Source organism: Heterocephalus glaber, unplaced genomic scaffold (genome assembly GCF_053883595.1).
Source record: "Heterocephalus glaber isolate CG9 unplaced genomic scaffold, H.glaber_assembly_v1.0 deba00000122, whole genome shotgun sequence".
Classification (NCBI taxonomy): domain Eukaryota; kingdom Metazoa; phylum Chordata; class Mammalia; order Rodentia; family Bathyergidae; genus Heterocephalus; species Heterocephalus glaber.
In genome coordinates, this window is record NW_028258138.1 from 84503996 (window position 1) to 84520637 (window position 16642).

The 16642-nt window shown below is 42.0% G+C and overlaps 1 protein-coding gene across 9 annotated transcripts in view; it reads left to right on the forward strand.

Moving 5' to 3' along the window:
• Positions 1-16642, forward strand: part of Atp8b4 (ATPase phospholipid transporting 8B4 (putative)) — a 220421-nt gene that overhangs the window by 166872 nt on the left and 36907 nt on the right. For all 9 annotated transcript variants that reach the window (XM_087180903.1, XM_087180900.1, XM_087180905.1 and 6 more), the window contains 4 exons: positions 2748-2912; positions 3644-3755; positions 7357-7462; positions 14944-15091. In XM_087180903.1, coding sequence (XP_087037029.1) covers positions 2748-2912; positions 3644-3755; positions 7357-7462; positions 14944-15091 — 531 coding nt within the window. The remainder of the gene's footprint in view (positions 1-2747; positions 2913-3643; positions 3756-7356; positions 7463-14943; positions 15092-16642) is intronic.

The window sequence follows — 16642 nt, forward strand, 5'->3', positions numbered from 1 at the left end:
TTAAAGGTTTTGTTTAGCCCCACATGAACTTTGAGGGAAACTGGTCAAAACTCTCATTTTCTCATTGTTTTTTCTTTTCTCCCTTTAAAATTTATTGAAGATTTGTGTCTTTTGTCAGGCCCTATATTTAATATAAAACATTCCCTGAATCTTTAAAAAAAACAAATAAAATATAAAAACTCTGCCTTTACGTTTTAGAAATGATGGTTTAGTAATATTGGTTACAAACATAGCTATTGTTTTTGTCTTTCCAATAGAGCATTCTTGATTTTCTTTTAATCTTTTCCAGAAGGCTGGCATAGTCATTTTTTTTAAACAATTTTTTATGAAAACAGCATTGGAATCATAACTATATGATTTTTGCCTTTACTCAAACACTAAGGCCCTCGATTTTCGTATATTCTCCTTTCATACTCAAGTACAGGAAGCCTAACTTGGTATTTTTATGTATTTATACAGAAGAGGTTTTTTTTTTGGCAAGATCGACTTGGCTTGTTCTTTGCTTCATTCACTTTATTTATTTTGCCTTCTAGATTCTGAGGTTTTAAAGTTTGTATTTAATTATTGATTTTGAATTGTTTAACGATAGGAAAAGACCTTGCTCCAGTGCTCATTTAGGATTAAGCTTGTATTTCATGCACTAATGAAATAACTTAAATCATCTGTCCTCTTTTGTAATGTCATCCTCAAGTTAACTCACTGTTCCAGTGCAGAACACAGAGAAAAGCACTGCTAGTGCCCAGTGGGGTTTCGAGCTAAAGGCGAAGAAGTGTTTGTGTGAATTAAGAGGACAAAAGAGCGTTATAAGGCAGTAACTAGATTTTCAGATCAGAAGGATACTCGGTGGTGGTCTTGGAAGGCAGGGCTTGTAAAATATGATTGCAGTATTCAGAAGGCTACCAGCTGCCTATGTGATACATTTGGGTAACTTTTCTCATGATCCGCCTGGGCTCAACAGCATCGTTGCAGTATACGCTGTCTTTTCTTCCTGTTCATCTAATTAGAGTGTGTCATGGTTTAACTTGTGCGTAAATCTCTATCTGTACCATAAGTCCAAACACAATGGGGAAGTCGTGCCCAATGGCAGGGCCCAGACGAGCAGAAATGGTTATAAAGTGCTTGGCTTGCCCAGAAGAGGCCCATAAAGTGTCCACTGGAGGCAGAGACGGAGTGGGAGGTTTCTAGAGTTTCCCCAAAGTGATCTGCGTAAGTTCCCAGCTATTGTGGTTCTGGGAGTCTAGGAGCAGCTCCCAGCCTCACATTTCCCCACTGTTGTAGAGGGATAAAGTAACAGAGATGTTGTTCGAAATCATCGGTTTACTGAGACCCTCTCAGAAAAGAATAGTTTCCCAGTCGCTTTAAGTATTAAATATTAACCCTGTAGAACACAGTTGCTAAAAAATATGATTTTAAAAAAAGCTGATCTGACTCGATGATGTTGTCTTTAAAATTTCAAAAAACTTTCTGTTACTAAAATGAAACATTCATATAGCCAAAAAGTTGCAGTTTCCTGGAGATGTCTAGAAGGAGAAGTAAATCAGCCTCTACTTCTAGTCTTCCTTTTCCTTCCTTTCTCTGTCCTTCTCCCCTAAAGGTTATTACCCAGCTATTTCAGTTGTTCTGTTTTTTTGTTCTGGGGATTGAACTTGGGACCTTACTCTTGCGAGGCAGATGGTGAAACCACTGAGCTAAATCCCTGGCCCTACCCAGCTATTTCACATCCATGAATTCACTCATTATTTATTGTTAGCTTTTGACTATGAGATTTTCCAAGCACGTACAAAAGCAGCGTTGGATGAATTCTGGCGCAGGTCTAACATGAGGGAGAGTGTGGCAAGACTAGGGAAGGGTGCAGCCTCGGTTCCTTCAGCTCCGCCTGCCTGGGTCCGAGAGCTGAGGCCCTTTGAGGGCCTTGCTCTCCATTGGAACCTGGGGCCACCAAAGAGGAATGTTCTTTTATGGGAGGGGGACTGAAAACCAGTGCATGTTGCTTCAAGTGATATCTCAAACCATAAGTATGAGCCGGTGACACCTGTAAGCCCAGCACCAAGGGAGGGTGAGGCACAAGGGTCTCATCCTGCCTGATTTTTTATGGAGATTCTGTCTCAAAATTAAAAAAATAAAAGCCAGGGATTTAGCTCAGTGGTGCCACTGCCTGCCTTGCAAGCGCAAGGTCATGAGCTCGATCCCGGTACCAAAAAAAATAAAAAATAAAAAATACTGTGGATGCAGCTCATTGGTAGAGTGCCCCTGGGTTAGATCCTTAGAGCTGCCAAAAAAAAAAAAAATCGTGGACACCATTCATCGCTTCTCAGCGGGGCCCTCTTCTGCATACATTTCAGCTGTTTTTGCCCCTCCCCTAGGGTTAATTAATTAATTTGCTGTGGCACTGGGGATTGAACCCAGTGGCAGTCTACCACTGACTTGCATCCTCGGCCCTTTTAAGAAATTTTTATTTTGAGACAGGGTCTCAAACTTGGCTGAATTCAAATTTGCCGCCCTCCTGTCTCAGCCTACCAAATAGCTGGAATTACAGGCATGTGCCTCCTGTGCGTTTTAACAGCACACAAGTGCAGTACAAGCGTTATCTCCCATTGCTGAGGAGATAAAAATGAGTTAGGATGGCCAAGTAGCTCTGTTGGGATAACACGAATCTGAGAGAAAAAAACCCTTCTCCTTCACTGTGGCAACGGGTTCGGCTGGGCTTGCTGTTTCCCAGGTTCCTAAGCCTCTTCGTTTCCCTGCAGGAGTTCGCAGGGGAAGGCCTTCGGACCTTGGCGATCGCCTACAGAGATCTGGACGACAAGTACTTCAAAGAGTGGCATAAGATGCTCGAGACCGCAAGTGCTGCCATGCACGGGAGGGACGACCAGATATCGGGGCTCTATGAGGAAATTGAAAGAGATCTGACGGTATCAGCTCTGGAGCGTGTGGGCGTGCAGCTGCTCTTTCAGACACTGAGTCCCGGTCCATGTCGGCTTTGGGTTTGCCATGGGTGGCCCTAGTGCTTCACTGGTGTTTGCAGTAGCTTCTGCAACTGGAAGCCTCCAAGATTTGAAGATAGCAGCCTCCCTATTAGATGTTAACCTCCTTCATGTTATTTTGGGTTGTTTTTTTCTCCTTGCGTTATGACCCACTGTTTTAGAGCACGGAAACTTGCTATGAAGAGTGGGGCTATAACCCTAACTGTCCAAGCCCTGGAGGTCTGATGCTGTCCGTGCTATTCAGGGTATGGTCTATGCTAGAAACCACTCTTCCCTGGAGCCAGAGGAGCTCAGGCCCTGTACTAGGGAGCACGTCTTGTTCATTTTTGGATGAGAATTGCACAGGAACCTTTTCTTTTTCTAAGGTGTGTTCTGGTTTGCTAGTGTAGGACAGTGGCAATCAGTTTCCTGGCTATGAGCCAAGGCCTTCCCTTATTTGGACCCCTCCATTGCTGATGTCTGAGAGGAAGCAGTTAAGTCAGTAGAGGCCATGGCTTCTGACCCTTGATGTTAGCATGACATGCAGCCCTAACTCCCAGGATCTCCGCCATCTTCAGTTCCTGTCGCTTGACTTCCACACGCTGACATTGAAAGTGATAGATATTATGAATATTGTGTTACATGCATTAACATAAATTATTCTCCATTTCCCACGGAAGCTACTAGGTGCCACCGCTATAGAAGACAAGCTACAGGAAGGTGTTATTGAAACGATTGCAAGTTTATCACTAGCCAGTATTAAGATCTGGGTTCTAACAGGAGACAAACAAGGTAATTTGAAAGTTGATGATAATGATGATGATGATGTTTTAAAGAGGGGGAGTGGAATTCTTTGGAAAAATTATTAAGTAGACACTTTAATTACTTAGATATTTGTCCAGTCCTCCACATAGGAAAAAGTAGACATACGAAAAAGAAAGCTCAAATAGTGCAAGAATCTACTACTTAAACAAAACCAAACTAATAAAATGCCTCCTGGAGTATATCATGGGGTCAGTAGTCAACTTTCTCTAATGTCTATGGGAAACAATGGTATTAAAATATTTAACAATTATGCCGTTAGCACGGTCCCCAGTAGAACGGATATGCACACCACTGAAGCAGGGCACCGGGGACCTTGGGTTGCACCTGTAATTTCTTGATAAAGAGGTCAGGGAGGTGGACAGGCTTTGGAGAGGCTCAGCCAAATGGTTCACTGACTGTTCATGGAAATCTCTCAGTATTTGTTCCTGCCTATTGCCCTATCTGATCTAAGGGTTGTAGGGGGATTTCTGGCACATTAGGCTTGGGTTCCAGTGGGATAGGCTGAAATCCAGGAAATGGCATTAGCCTGGCTTGGAGCTGCTGCAATCTGGAAGCTATAAATGAGGGTGAGTAAGCAAAAGCCAAAGATTAGGAGGATTGTGATATGAGAGGTCCAGCCGAGGGGGCTACCCAGGAGAACTAGGTGCATCACCAAGTTTCCAGTCTGGCCAGTTGAGCCCCCATTGCTCATAGTGTTTCTGATTGTTCTTGGCCTTCATGTGATAGGATCAAGGTTATCTATAACTTGGCCAGTTTCATTAGTAAAGAAGCAACATTCTTCCTTTAGCATGGCACAAGTAAACAAATCAAGTGGCTGCAGCTTGGGAGGGCAGCCTGGCTACAGAGGTTAACTTGCCTTTGCAGTGACTTGGTGACGTCTGTCAAGTTGATTATCTGTTAACTAGGGACAGTGCCAGGTCTCATGTGTGGACCAGAGAATGCATTAGTCCTCCTGTTCCCATCCCTTTTCCTGTGAGGATTCCTAGAAGCATCAGGAGGGAGACCGCTTCAGCCTTCTTGAAGCAACTAACTTGAATCTTAGATCCTGGAATGTTTTTGAGAGAGAGGAATTGCTCCTGAAGATTAGGAATGGCTAACACAGGGAGAATGTAAACTGGCATGTAAGTACCTGTCCATGCTGGGGGAAGGCACAGGAGAGCTGCAGTCCCTCAGAGGAAGCAGGGCTGCTCTCGAGATTTAGACAAGAGGATGGAGAGGTGGCCCCATGGTCCTTGGAGGCTCCAGTACCCCATGGGCTCCATGCCTCAGAGACTGGGTGGCTCCCTGCTGTGGACATGTCTGCTAGAGGACTGAGATGGACAGGAGTTGCTTAAGTATGATTTTAGGTTAGGAGATTTTGAGTTTGACCCCATCCTTAAAATTTACTGAATTTGAGGAGTTAGACTATACAACAGGAGAGTAGGGGGATAGTAAAGATTAAAACACAGATGAGAAAGCTCAGTCCCAGAATTGGAGTCCACTAGTGTTATGGGAGTCCTGCATTTATAGTCATATCTGCTTGTAAGAGAAGATTGAAGATGAAATTTAGAAATAGGTTAGAGTCAGAAAGGATGTCTAAGCTGCAGTCAGTAACGGCATTTAAGATGGTCTTATAGAATTTAGAGACAGGATTATCAAGCGGGTTCATGGGAGATTGAAGATGACTTAATGATTTGCAAGGCTTTCTTGCTCCTGCAGGAGAGGTAGACCAGTTGTCTGTTTCTGTTAGTTTGCCCGCTGAGGGGAGAGCCAGGACTACCTGAAATGAGCCTTTTATTGGGGTTATAATTGATCTGAAGAGGTTCCCTCTTTCTGGGTTATTAGTAAGGCCTGATTTCTAGGTGGATTTTTACTGACTCCTGTTTGCTGTGTTCTTAGGTGGCCTTGCTGTTTTTGGCCTAGATTAATAAGGCCCTGGAGCAGCTGCCACCTCAGGCTGTGCTGCCATGCTGAGGACAGGAAAGGCTTCTTAGATAGTCTTTTATATGGACTTACACCTTGGCAGTACTTCTGATTTTCAGAGAGCTACAGGGAGTAGCCTAAGCCCAGTCTTGGAGGTGTCCTGGGATAGCTTTCCCAAGGTCCTTTTATGAGTTGGATTAGCTCTGCATATTTTTTTCTGAGGACTAGGTAAAGGAGTTAAAGGTTGGCCATGCCTTGAAAGAGGTTAGTAGAGAATAAGAAGCCCTGTATTAATTAAGAGTTAAATTTTCTTACCAGTGACATCTAGGGTTGCTACCTGGGTTTTTTAGAGGTGACAAAGATATGTCCTCAGATGGAGTGTTATTGTAGAACCCCCCAGGCCTCTTTCATCTTCTTCCTCCTCGATGACAGCAATGACGTCAGATTTGGGGTACATTGGGGCACACGGGGGCTGTGTTGGTACCCTGGGAATTTGTTCTTCTGGTGGGGCTACAGTCTGTAATTTGCTTCACATCTTTTGACAATTCCATCCACTTGCCGGTCATTTTTTAGAGCATTGAGGGATTTACAGATGTGATAAATCAGTTCTCTATATCTTTGTCCAAATTATTGATTTAAAAACTAAACAGTAGAGAGTCGAACCTTCTGGTGCATTACTAGATACGGACTCACTGAAATGTGCTCTTGATCTGTGTGGGTAGCTGTTTGATTACTGCAAACATCCACAGATTTACTATTTTTTTTGGTACTGGGGATCAAACTTGGGTCCTTGCAGTTGCGCGCAGCAGGCAGTGAAACCACTGAACTAAATCCCCGGCCCTAGATTTACTATTATTTAGCTTTGATTTTTGCAAGAGATATGTTTTAGTTTATAGAAAAGATATGCTGAGATTTTATCAATTGCCTTTTCCAATTCAGGATGAATCTAACAGTTCCACAGAATTAACTAGTATCTAATGATTCTGCAGAATTAGGATCAAATGAGTCTATGGAAGACAGGAGGAGCTAACTATCCTGGGCTTGTTTCTCTAAAAGTAGAGGAAGCCTGCCCCCCAAATCATGTGTTCTACAGTTCTCTACTAGAGCAGCTCTGGGTGGTTTTTGAGAAGATAATTGGATTCCGAATTTCTGTTCATTTAATGGAAAAATGGCCATGTTGTGTGTGGAAGAACCATACATTTTTTTCTAAGAGCGTTATTTGTTGTTCAACTGGACAATTTGTGAGTTCTTTCTGCAATTTTTCTACCATACCAGAACTGAGTATTAGCCAAGTTTAGTATTTTGGCTCTCCAAAAGCAATATTTAGGGTTTCTGATCAAAAGTTTTATATTTGTACATGTTACGGTACCACAAGATCTTAGGGTTTCCTTCTGGGTGCTAATTTGAGAATCTAAAGGTAAACAAGAGGCCAAGGTTTCACAGAGGTTGCTACTTCTCCATGGGTTAGGGAGTAGGGAATTTGATCATGGAACACAGTTGTTTGGATTTCCTTCTGGTTCACTTGTATTTTATCATTCATCGGGCTCCAACATCAACGGGGTGTACAGAGCGTGAGAAGATACAGCTGTGGCATCAAAGCTTTGATGAAAAACATAATTATACTATTAAATCGTATCTTAACTGAAGTAGCTTTGTTTTGTACCAGAAACTGCCGTCAACATCGGTTATGCCTGCAACATGCTGACTGAGGACATGAATGACGTGTTTGTGATAGCAGGAAACACTGTTGGGGAAGTGAGAGAAGAGCTCAGGTAAGAGTTGAAGGGAGGATGGAGAAGAGGGAGGTGGGAAGGAGGAGGGGAAAGGGGATATCAGACCACAGAGGAAGCAAGCGGGAAGATACACTGCGATCGTCTGCAGTCCCAGCCTGGTACACTGCTCTCTGCACATTTCCTGAAGTGCCATCATTTTGGTGACAAACTCAGACATGTCTGACATTAGCAGCAAATCATTGTCTTTGGGGCTTGGATGTCTCCTGAGACTGTTTTTTTTTTTTGGTACCAGGTATCGAACTCAGGACCTTGCACTTGCGAGGCAGTCCTGAGACTTTTTTGAAAAGGATTTTCTATCATTTACCTTGAGTTGTCCTGTAAAATTGGCTCTGGTGGTCTGGGGATTTAGCTCAGTGGTTCTGTGTCTGCCTCAAAAGCGCAAGGACCCCAGTTGGATCCTCGGTACCAAAATAAAATAAAATAAAATAAAATGAAATGAAATTGGCTCTGGAGAGTTCTCTGACTCCATTCTGACCTACAAAGTAAGGACCTCCAGGGAACAGGGCCCAGAGATCAGTATTTAATGAACAACTAGACAATGTTGATGACTAGATAAATTTGGAAGATACAGCTGTAACAGGGGGCAGGTGATGTTGGAATAATCTTTCAGCATTAAGGAAAGTAGCTATTTTGACATACTCACCAATGAACCTAGACATCACACCTATGAGAAATAGAATACTGTGACATTCATAAAACCACTACAGAGCACCAGAAAATATATAAGTACTGACACTGTGCTTAAGAGTGGACAAACATTAAACTTAGAGAAATGAAATTTCCAAATATCTACCAATTTATTTTCTTTCATTGGAAAACATTTAAAAATCTATATAATTATTTCCCTAGCATTTAAAAATGCTGTCTCATAATCATTTTTCTTGCTACTGTTTGTAGTAGCTTCTCTAAGCCCCACTTGCTAGAGAGGCCGCTTTGGATGTCAGCCTGATTAGCTGATACTTGAAGATCAAATTTCTTATTGTTTCTATGACTTCTCTATCATGCTGGTTAGAGGCTGTGACTGGAAACTCCGTATGTCTTTGCCAAATAAAAATTGGGAAACCTAATTCATTATTACTGATATAATTTAATTATTATTGATAGTATTTTATGATTTGTTTGACAGCGCACTGAAGATATTTCTGTTGAAATTCTGTTGAGATCATTTTCATATAATTCTAATGATGCAGTCCATAAAGGCTCTTGGGGAAATAGTAATAACTTAATAAATAACTAAAATTTTTAAAATGTTTCCTTTAAATGATGTTTTGTTCTGGGGAGAATTTGACTCTTGCTGAGAGAAGATAAAAATGCAAGCAGACCTGGGTTCAATGAATCCATGGTTAAAAGTTTTAAGGGCCTGTCTGAATAGTACCATGAGCAGTACAGATCTATATTACTTCATTTCATTTTCAAGTGACCCATCAGTCAGCATTAACATTGTCCCTCTCTTACAGATTAGGAGATTGAAGTACAGATGAGGCAGTAACTTGCCCAAACTAGTCAGTGGCATAGCTGGGCTTTGAATCTCAGCAGCCCGTGTGCCTCATCACTTGTTGTATGTTTCCCTAAACACACCTTCAGCGTTGTCTTCCTCTCTTTGATGGTTAATCCAAAGAATGGAGTTGTTGGGCCTCTCGCTGCCTCCCTCGCTTGAGGGAGTGGTCAGATACCAGGTTAGCCACCAGGGCCTCCTGAGGTAGGAGGAAGAGTGTGGACTTCCTGTGGGCTGGATTGGAGTGGGAATCCCACAGTTTCTTGCTCACTGGCTGCCTGGGAGCCTTTTGATATGTTCTTTAAACTCTCTCTGCCTGGTTTCCTTATTTGTAAAACAAGGACCAAACTATCCACCCAAAGGATTATTGTATTTGGGGGATTACAGGAGATAAAAACACAGAGCTCTATGGCTGTTTGTGGAGCTGCCCCATTCCTTCTCCACTTCCCCCTCTCCCTTCCCTCTTTCCTTCAGGCATTGATCCCAATCTTTCTGCCCAAAAATTCTGCTTTGGTAAATATTCCTGCAAGTGAGCCTGGCACCGTGGGAAGGAAAGAGTGGGATAAACTGTGCCCGAGGAAGCAGAGTAGAAAGAAATTACCTTTTTGCCTTGCCCTGTCCTATTCTACAAGACAGACCTGGAGAGGGAGCTCTTTGGAGGGAGCATGGAGAGGAGTTGGAATTTGACTGGGTGCAAAGAGGAATAGAGGAGCTTTGGGCATGTTTAGCTTCTCTGACTTCTACCGGCTGGAATATGCTCAGGTGTTCAAGGACAGAAACTCATCAAATTTGGGAAGACTGGTTTTGAACCCCTTTTCTGACTGATGGCAGAATAATCAAAACAACCACGCAGTCTCAGTTAAACTTAGTTCAAGTCTGGGATGAACAATGGCTTCGCCTGTTACTGCGCATCAGCGTCTAGCCTGCTGGCATCCAGCTCTTCCCATTTCCTGGTCCCAGTCCAGCCTCACACTCAGCGAGTGACTTCTACCCTGCTCCTGAGGCAGCATGTCCTGCCCCTCTCCTTTCAGAATCAGTCCTTTGAGACTTGGGGAAACTTTTCTTTTTCTCTCAGAAAATTCACTTAGTGAAATTCTAGATGTGTGGAATCAAGATGACACTGATATGAGTTTCAAGAGTCTGTGTAGGTGTTCAAAAAGCAAGAATTGGCCTTTTCCTCTCTATATGGTGATGGTTAAGTTACTATCTCAAGATTTTATTCAGCCACATTTGGTTGACTAAATAGATGACAGACCTGTCATTATGTAGAAATATGTAGAAATTCCCATTATTCATATACTGTTTGTGGGATGTAAATTGGCAGGAACTATCTAGAGGATAAACTAGCTATATATTCCAAAATTATGTAGTATACTTTTGACCCAGTGATTCCTGTTTCTAGGAATTCTCTACAAACATAAGTGGAATACAATATGAATATGCATATAAATAAATATTTATTGCTGTATCAGTTATGATAATAGTTAGAAATAGTGAAAATACTCTGTCATGAAGGACTTTGTTAAGTACACATAATGGAATTCCATGTGGTCAATGAAATTAATTATGTCTTTATTGACTTTGGAAGATGTCCATGATATTATTTTTCAAATGAAAAATGAGATTATGAAGCATCATGGATAGTATATTCCCTTTTTGGCAAAATAATATGCATATATAGTACTATATGTATGTGTACATCTATAAAATACCATATGTCTATTTACCTACTTTTTTTTATCAAACCCTGAAAACATATACAGCTCTCTCTGGTTAATAGAATTATATATCATGTTTCCTTTCTTCTTTATGGTTCTTTGCATTATTTGAAGTTGTAGTAGTGTTCATGTCAAACCTTCATAATTAGAAAAAAACTAAAGGTAAATATTTAATGAGAAGAAAAATACTCAGAGGAAAAAAATCTCCATTTAGAATCAATATGTCACAGCCCTTGTGGCCACCTTGCTCAGCTGCTTGGAAATGTTGATTTCAACCTAGATTTGGGGGAACCCCACTCCTCAAATCTAAGCGAGAGGCACTGCATGATAGAAAAGTCTCTGTTAGAGAAACCAATATACTTACAGTATGTGTTTGCTTAATATTAAGTCCAGGGAAAAAAAAGAGTACACCAAGAAAGCAATTGCTTCAAGGTGCTCTCTGTACTCCTAATCTTTGTTACTTATATCTAAGCCCTAACTTTGGAGGTGAAATATTGAAATCATAAATTTGTACCATCCCGTTTTCTTGTGTTATGCTTTTGAGTTCAGTGAAAGTTCATGCAAAAGAAAAGTGTATCAAAAGAATAGGATCTGAGTGATAGTAGCTATTGGAAGGAAATGACCTAAATGCTTATATTTAAACCTGTCAAATGTGTTTAGATTATTTCATAAACATGGATATGTAATTTTCATGCGTATCATACATACGGCTTGTTTCAAATTTAATGTCTTAAAACCATTTTAGGCACTTGGAGCCCTGGCTTAATTTTGCTGCTGTAGCTGCCTTAGTATTAAGGGCATACCCAGAAACCTACATTTAAACCCTGTTATGGTTTCTCAGAAGATTACTGCCTTGATTACATTTCGCCAATACATGTCTTCTGCCCAAAGAAAAACAGACTGAGAATGTAATTTTGTTTGGTCTGCCAGCAGAACTCATTCCATATTTCACTTTTGTAGCACTGATCACATGTTTTGTTGTTAGAAAAATTCATTAAACCATGAAGTGATTGATCTTATTGTGCCTCCAAAGTATCCCCGTGATATACTTAAGAACTGATATTTCCTTTTTGATCAACAAGATCTCCATTGATACTTTTTGGACATCCACTGGATGGAAAATGATTGGATTGAGTGAACAGGGTTCTGAAATGCAGATAGCCCTGGGGCTGGGCAGGCAGGAAATGTTAGTTGGGTGATCTGCCATTTATGTCACCGTGGAGGGCGGGTTGGGGTAGGGTGTGGTGAGGTCTCGGTTGGTGAAGAGGAGCACCATGCTGGCCGTAGAGACACATATACTCTTTGAAGCACTGCACAGGCCCAGCAAAGTGCATTTTGGTCCTAACTCTACACTTCCAGTCATCCAGACAAAATGTTTTAGTAATTAAATTTCTCTCATAAATCGTAAATTTTCAGAGTACTTAATCTTGAGATCTTCTAGTCCACAGTGGTAGAAGCATGGTTCTGTAGCTGTATCCATTTTCACTGGTTGATGCCCAACCAGTTTGACTGGCTGGTCCCAACCTACTCATTTCTAATAATAACATTATTAATGACAGGAGCTGAATGTCTTGTAGGTCTTTCCAGTTATAAGGGATGGTGGAACTGGGCCTTGAAATCAAAATTTCATTAGCCTTCCCCTTTTCTGTACCACTGCTGCAGTAGCACTGGTCCCTTAATTCCCCTTCTGTAACTCTATCTGTTCAACCCAGAGGCAGCCTGCAGCTGACTCTACATAAACCAATTTGGTGTGGTAGACCAAGAACTAGGAGTTTGAAGTCCTGGGTTCTAGTCCTGGCTTGTCACTGACTGATCAAGTGCCCGGAAGTCAGGTAACTAAACCTTGGGCATCTGAGATATCAGGGGAAGACCTTGGGCCTGGACCTGAGTCTCCAGGTACCAAGCCCAAAACTCTAGCATTGGTATCCAAGTCTAGATTGTCTTCTATTAAACATGATGTCATGAGTTCAATCCGTTTCCTAACAGATCCTTTTAGTGTCCGAATGTAGAGTTCCTTAGAGGACTGACTAAGCAAAAGATCCTTTCTGCTGCCTTCTCTTTTTCTCTTTACAGGTTGCATACAAGCTTGCACAGCCTCTCAGTGCCTGTCTGTGCTCGTGATGGTGTGATGGTGTGGGACTATGAATGTCACAGTCCCTCAGCTATGACTGCATGTTTACACCCCACCATTGTCACAAACTGCCCTTCGTTACAAAGCTTGGGAAACACAGGCACTCTTGTTTTAGCATTTGTTGTTTGTATTCTGTGGTCAAGCATGGTGTGTTATGCCTGCAAAAAACCTGTATAGTTCCTGTTCATTGAAGGGAGTTAGGCACAGTTTTTTCCTTCCCTCTTAATAAATTATTTTTGCAAGAACCAGCTGGTGTCTGAAGAGCTAAGTTCCAGGAATAAAAAGAAATGACAGCTACACAACGCAGGCAAGGGGGTGAAAACGTGAGCACTGAGGCTGGCCAGGAGTCATGGCCTTTGAGGGGAGAGCAGAGAGAATGTAAGCAGAACTGGGGAAACTGTCCCTCTTCTGCCTGAAAAAAGGCTTCATGTCACATGTTAGGAAGACAGTTTAGGGGGAAAAAAACCTAAGCAAATACAATTTCGGCCAACACTTTCGTGAACTTCACCCTTCTTTGGAATGCTTTCATTCTCTAGGGGAGACACAGGTTAAGTCATTTATACAGAAAGTGAGAACTTTACTAACATGGAGACCCCAGGAGATGTTTTCCCTTGGTGATTTAAGGTCCAATTTATGGGCTCTGTGGTGCTGTCAGAGAAACGTCCACTTCGAAGGCAGTCATCTCCCCTGTTTTTTTCATGATATGGGACCATAAATTCCCATTCCTGCAAGGATTCCTGGACGTGGTTATCTGCTGCGAGAGCCTGCTCCTCGCACCTAAGCAATGCTTTTTCATGTCTGCTCTGCCTTCCCCTCCCACTCTCACTCCATACATTTCACACACAACCCTCTGGCTGTGTAAATCTTTCTCTGTGGTTGTGCAAACTGGTTGTTAAGGGGTGCCATTGTCCTCGGGCTGAGGGCGTGCGACCTCTAGGTACCGGACTGTGGACTGTGATTTCCGTCCTGGACAGCGGAAGGAGATGTTGAGCCAGAAGAGAAGGTGTGTTGTTGCTGTGTTTTGGGGTTTTGTTTTGACATTTCATGTGCAAACAATTAGCGTTACATTGCCAAATGATTAGAAAGCTGAAGGCGAAACAAGTGGCCATTGTCTCTGCAAAGAAGCCATCTTCGTGAATGTTTTTATGCTGGGTGAGTCCTTCGGGAACCTGTCTGTTCTGCCATAAGCCAGAGCATTCACCATCTAGCTTATCTTTCACTCCCCATTTTCTTCTGACCATGCACCTCACGGTGCCCTGTGGACTCCAAGGTCGGTGGCTGGCTGGGGCACTGATCTTGGGGGGCATTGGCTGGTAGGTCGTTGGCTGTGGCTACAGCTTCCATAGTCAGCTCTGTTTGCCCTGGGACTTTAAGTCCTGTCACCCAAGGGTCCTCTGAGGGAGAAGCTCCCCTCCTTTAGAGGCATCATCTTTGCAATGTGAATCTTGAAATGTGCCATCTAGGATAATTATGCCACTGATAAGATGGGTTGGATGTGGGCCAGATTCTTCTAGAATTCTTGCTAATCAGATTCCATTTGGAGTGAACCTCTACACGTTTGTGTCTGTAGTTACTTTCTCAGAGGATGAATTCTGTTGTTCAGTCTGAGTACAATTTTTGCTTAAAGCATTCTATTTTATAATGACTAGCAAGTACCACTCATCATTTGTTTTTATTGTCAATTCTTTTTTAAAAAATGTGTTTCTCAGAAGACTGGATTATATTACATTGTACCCCAAATATATGAAATTCTTAGATTTCAGCAGTTGTCTTTAATTTTTTGCTTTCCATTATTTACTGGTTCTGTAGCCCATGTATACCAAATCTATCAAGCACTCCTAGTCAAATCCAGCTCAAGGTGGAGATTTCTAGGTAATATAAAGCATTTGAGATGACCCTGTTTTTGTCATGTTTACCTGTCCATTTCCTGCAGTTTAGAGGCTTGCCATGGTCTCCACATCCCAAGAAACTACGGGCCAGCTCCCTGAAACTGGATCTTCCCTCTCTGGCTGACGAGTGATGGAATGCATTTGCCTCAAGGCCAGGCTCTTGTTAGAGTTGAAGGCATGCTCTGTGTACTTTGTTGTGATTTTCTTTCTCCCCCTTGTTCTTTAAGGAAGGCAAAGGGAAGTTTGTTTGGACAAAACAACAGTGTTCTCAATGGCCATGTGGCTTGTGAAAAGCCGCAGCAGTTGGAGCTGGTCTCGGTTGGAGAAGACACTGTAACAGGAGATTATGCCTTGGTCATAAATGGCCACAGTTTGGTGAGTCCGCTTCAGGCTTTTGTGCTTCCTTTGTCTCTACCCCAATAGCCATCTCTTTGTGTTGTTACAGTAGGAGCTGTTCTTCGTTTCTCAAGCAAATGACAGTACAAGAAACAGGGCACACACGATGATTTCCTGTTGCAAAGGGAAAGGAAACTTCTAATATATATTTCATACATTATTGCTTGAACTATCACAGTGGAAGGGGGAGGCTCTGAAGAAATACTGCATTCACAGAATATCAATCTTGTCTAAATGATTATGGACCACTTAGCAGCATTATTTAAGTGCTTTTCCAAGGGGGAGTATCACAGTTCTCTGTTATTTAATTAAAGTAAGGCAACTTGGTGGATGAATTACAATTATTGCTTTGTCAGTGTTTGTGATTTGCAGAGCATAACCCGACCTTCATATAATTACCACACCAAATTATTGCCATTAAGATACCTCTGGTGGTTTTTCTAAATAGCAGTGTTTTACGGCAATGCCAAACAATTTGCTTTGATTAGGAAATCTGGTTCTTGTCATAATAGAATAAACTTGCATTGTACTTTTAATGTAGTTCAGGTTCCAAGTCTTGAACAAATATCAAAACACTCTTCTGAGTTTCTAATTTAGAATACAAAAGCTCCGATTGCATTCTAGTGAAATTATCATTTATATGTACAAAGAATTAATCTCACATCTTTCCTTGGCTTTGAGGATCATTTTTCATTTTGGAGTTTGGAAAATAAATGTTTCTTCCGCGGACATTTTCTTAGAGGACAAAAGAAGTTGGATACGAATATATTGTATTTCCCCCTTGTGATCGTTGGTCTGTTAGCTCTTAGTTCTCAGCACATTGTCCAGCTGGATTCCAGACGTAATGATGTGCTGCCTTCTACACCATGGAAAGTTACAGAGCTCAATTCCAGGCCAAGCTCAGTCGAAAGTTTGTCCAGATGACACGAACTTCTCCCTTGCACACATGAGCAGCAACTGAAAATTATAAGGCTGTCAGCTGGGGCTTGGGGCTGGTGCCTCCAACTGGAATTGCCCAGGGACCAGAGAATGGAGAGGGCCCCCAGGAGCTGGGCTTAGAATTCTCTCCAGGCTTACAGAGGCCTAAGTGTGTGGCTGAGAGTGCTCAGGTGATCATTCGTACCAGTCATGCTCTCTGTCTCTGAATTTTTTGAAGGAAAGAGCTAAGACAGATGCTCTCCAGGAGCCCCTTAGCTTCAAAGCCTGACTCCCAGGAAACCATGCAATGCTATTTCATTTATGGAGTATTGACTGTGTTTTTGTTGGTAACATCAGAAATCTTTTTATAATCATGATTCCAATTTGCTCAAACCCTGCTCTGCAGAATGTAATTGGGCCTCTCTTTCTCAGATCCGAGTCTGGTTTTTCACTTGTTCATAATGAAGAAGAAAGAACAGAGTCAAAGGGGGTCGCTCTAAGGAAGACAGCCAGTAACGTGGTTTCCCTTTCAGAAAGGATGATTACATCTGAGAATGCTAGCACACAATTTCCTTTAGGAGTTTTAGGCTTGGGTATGATAATTTTCTACAC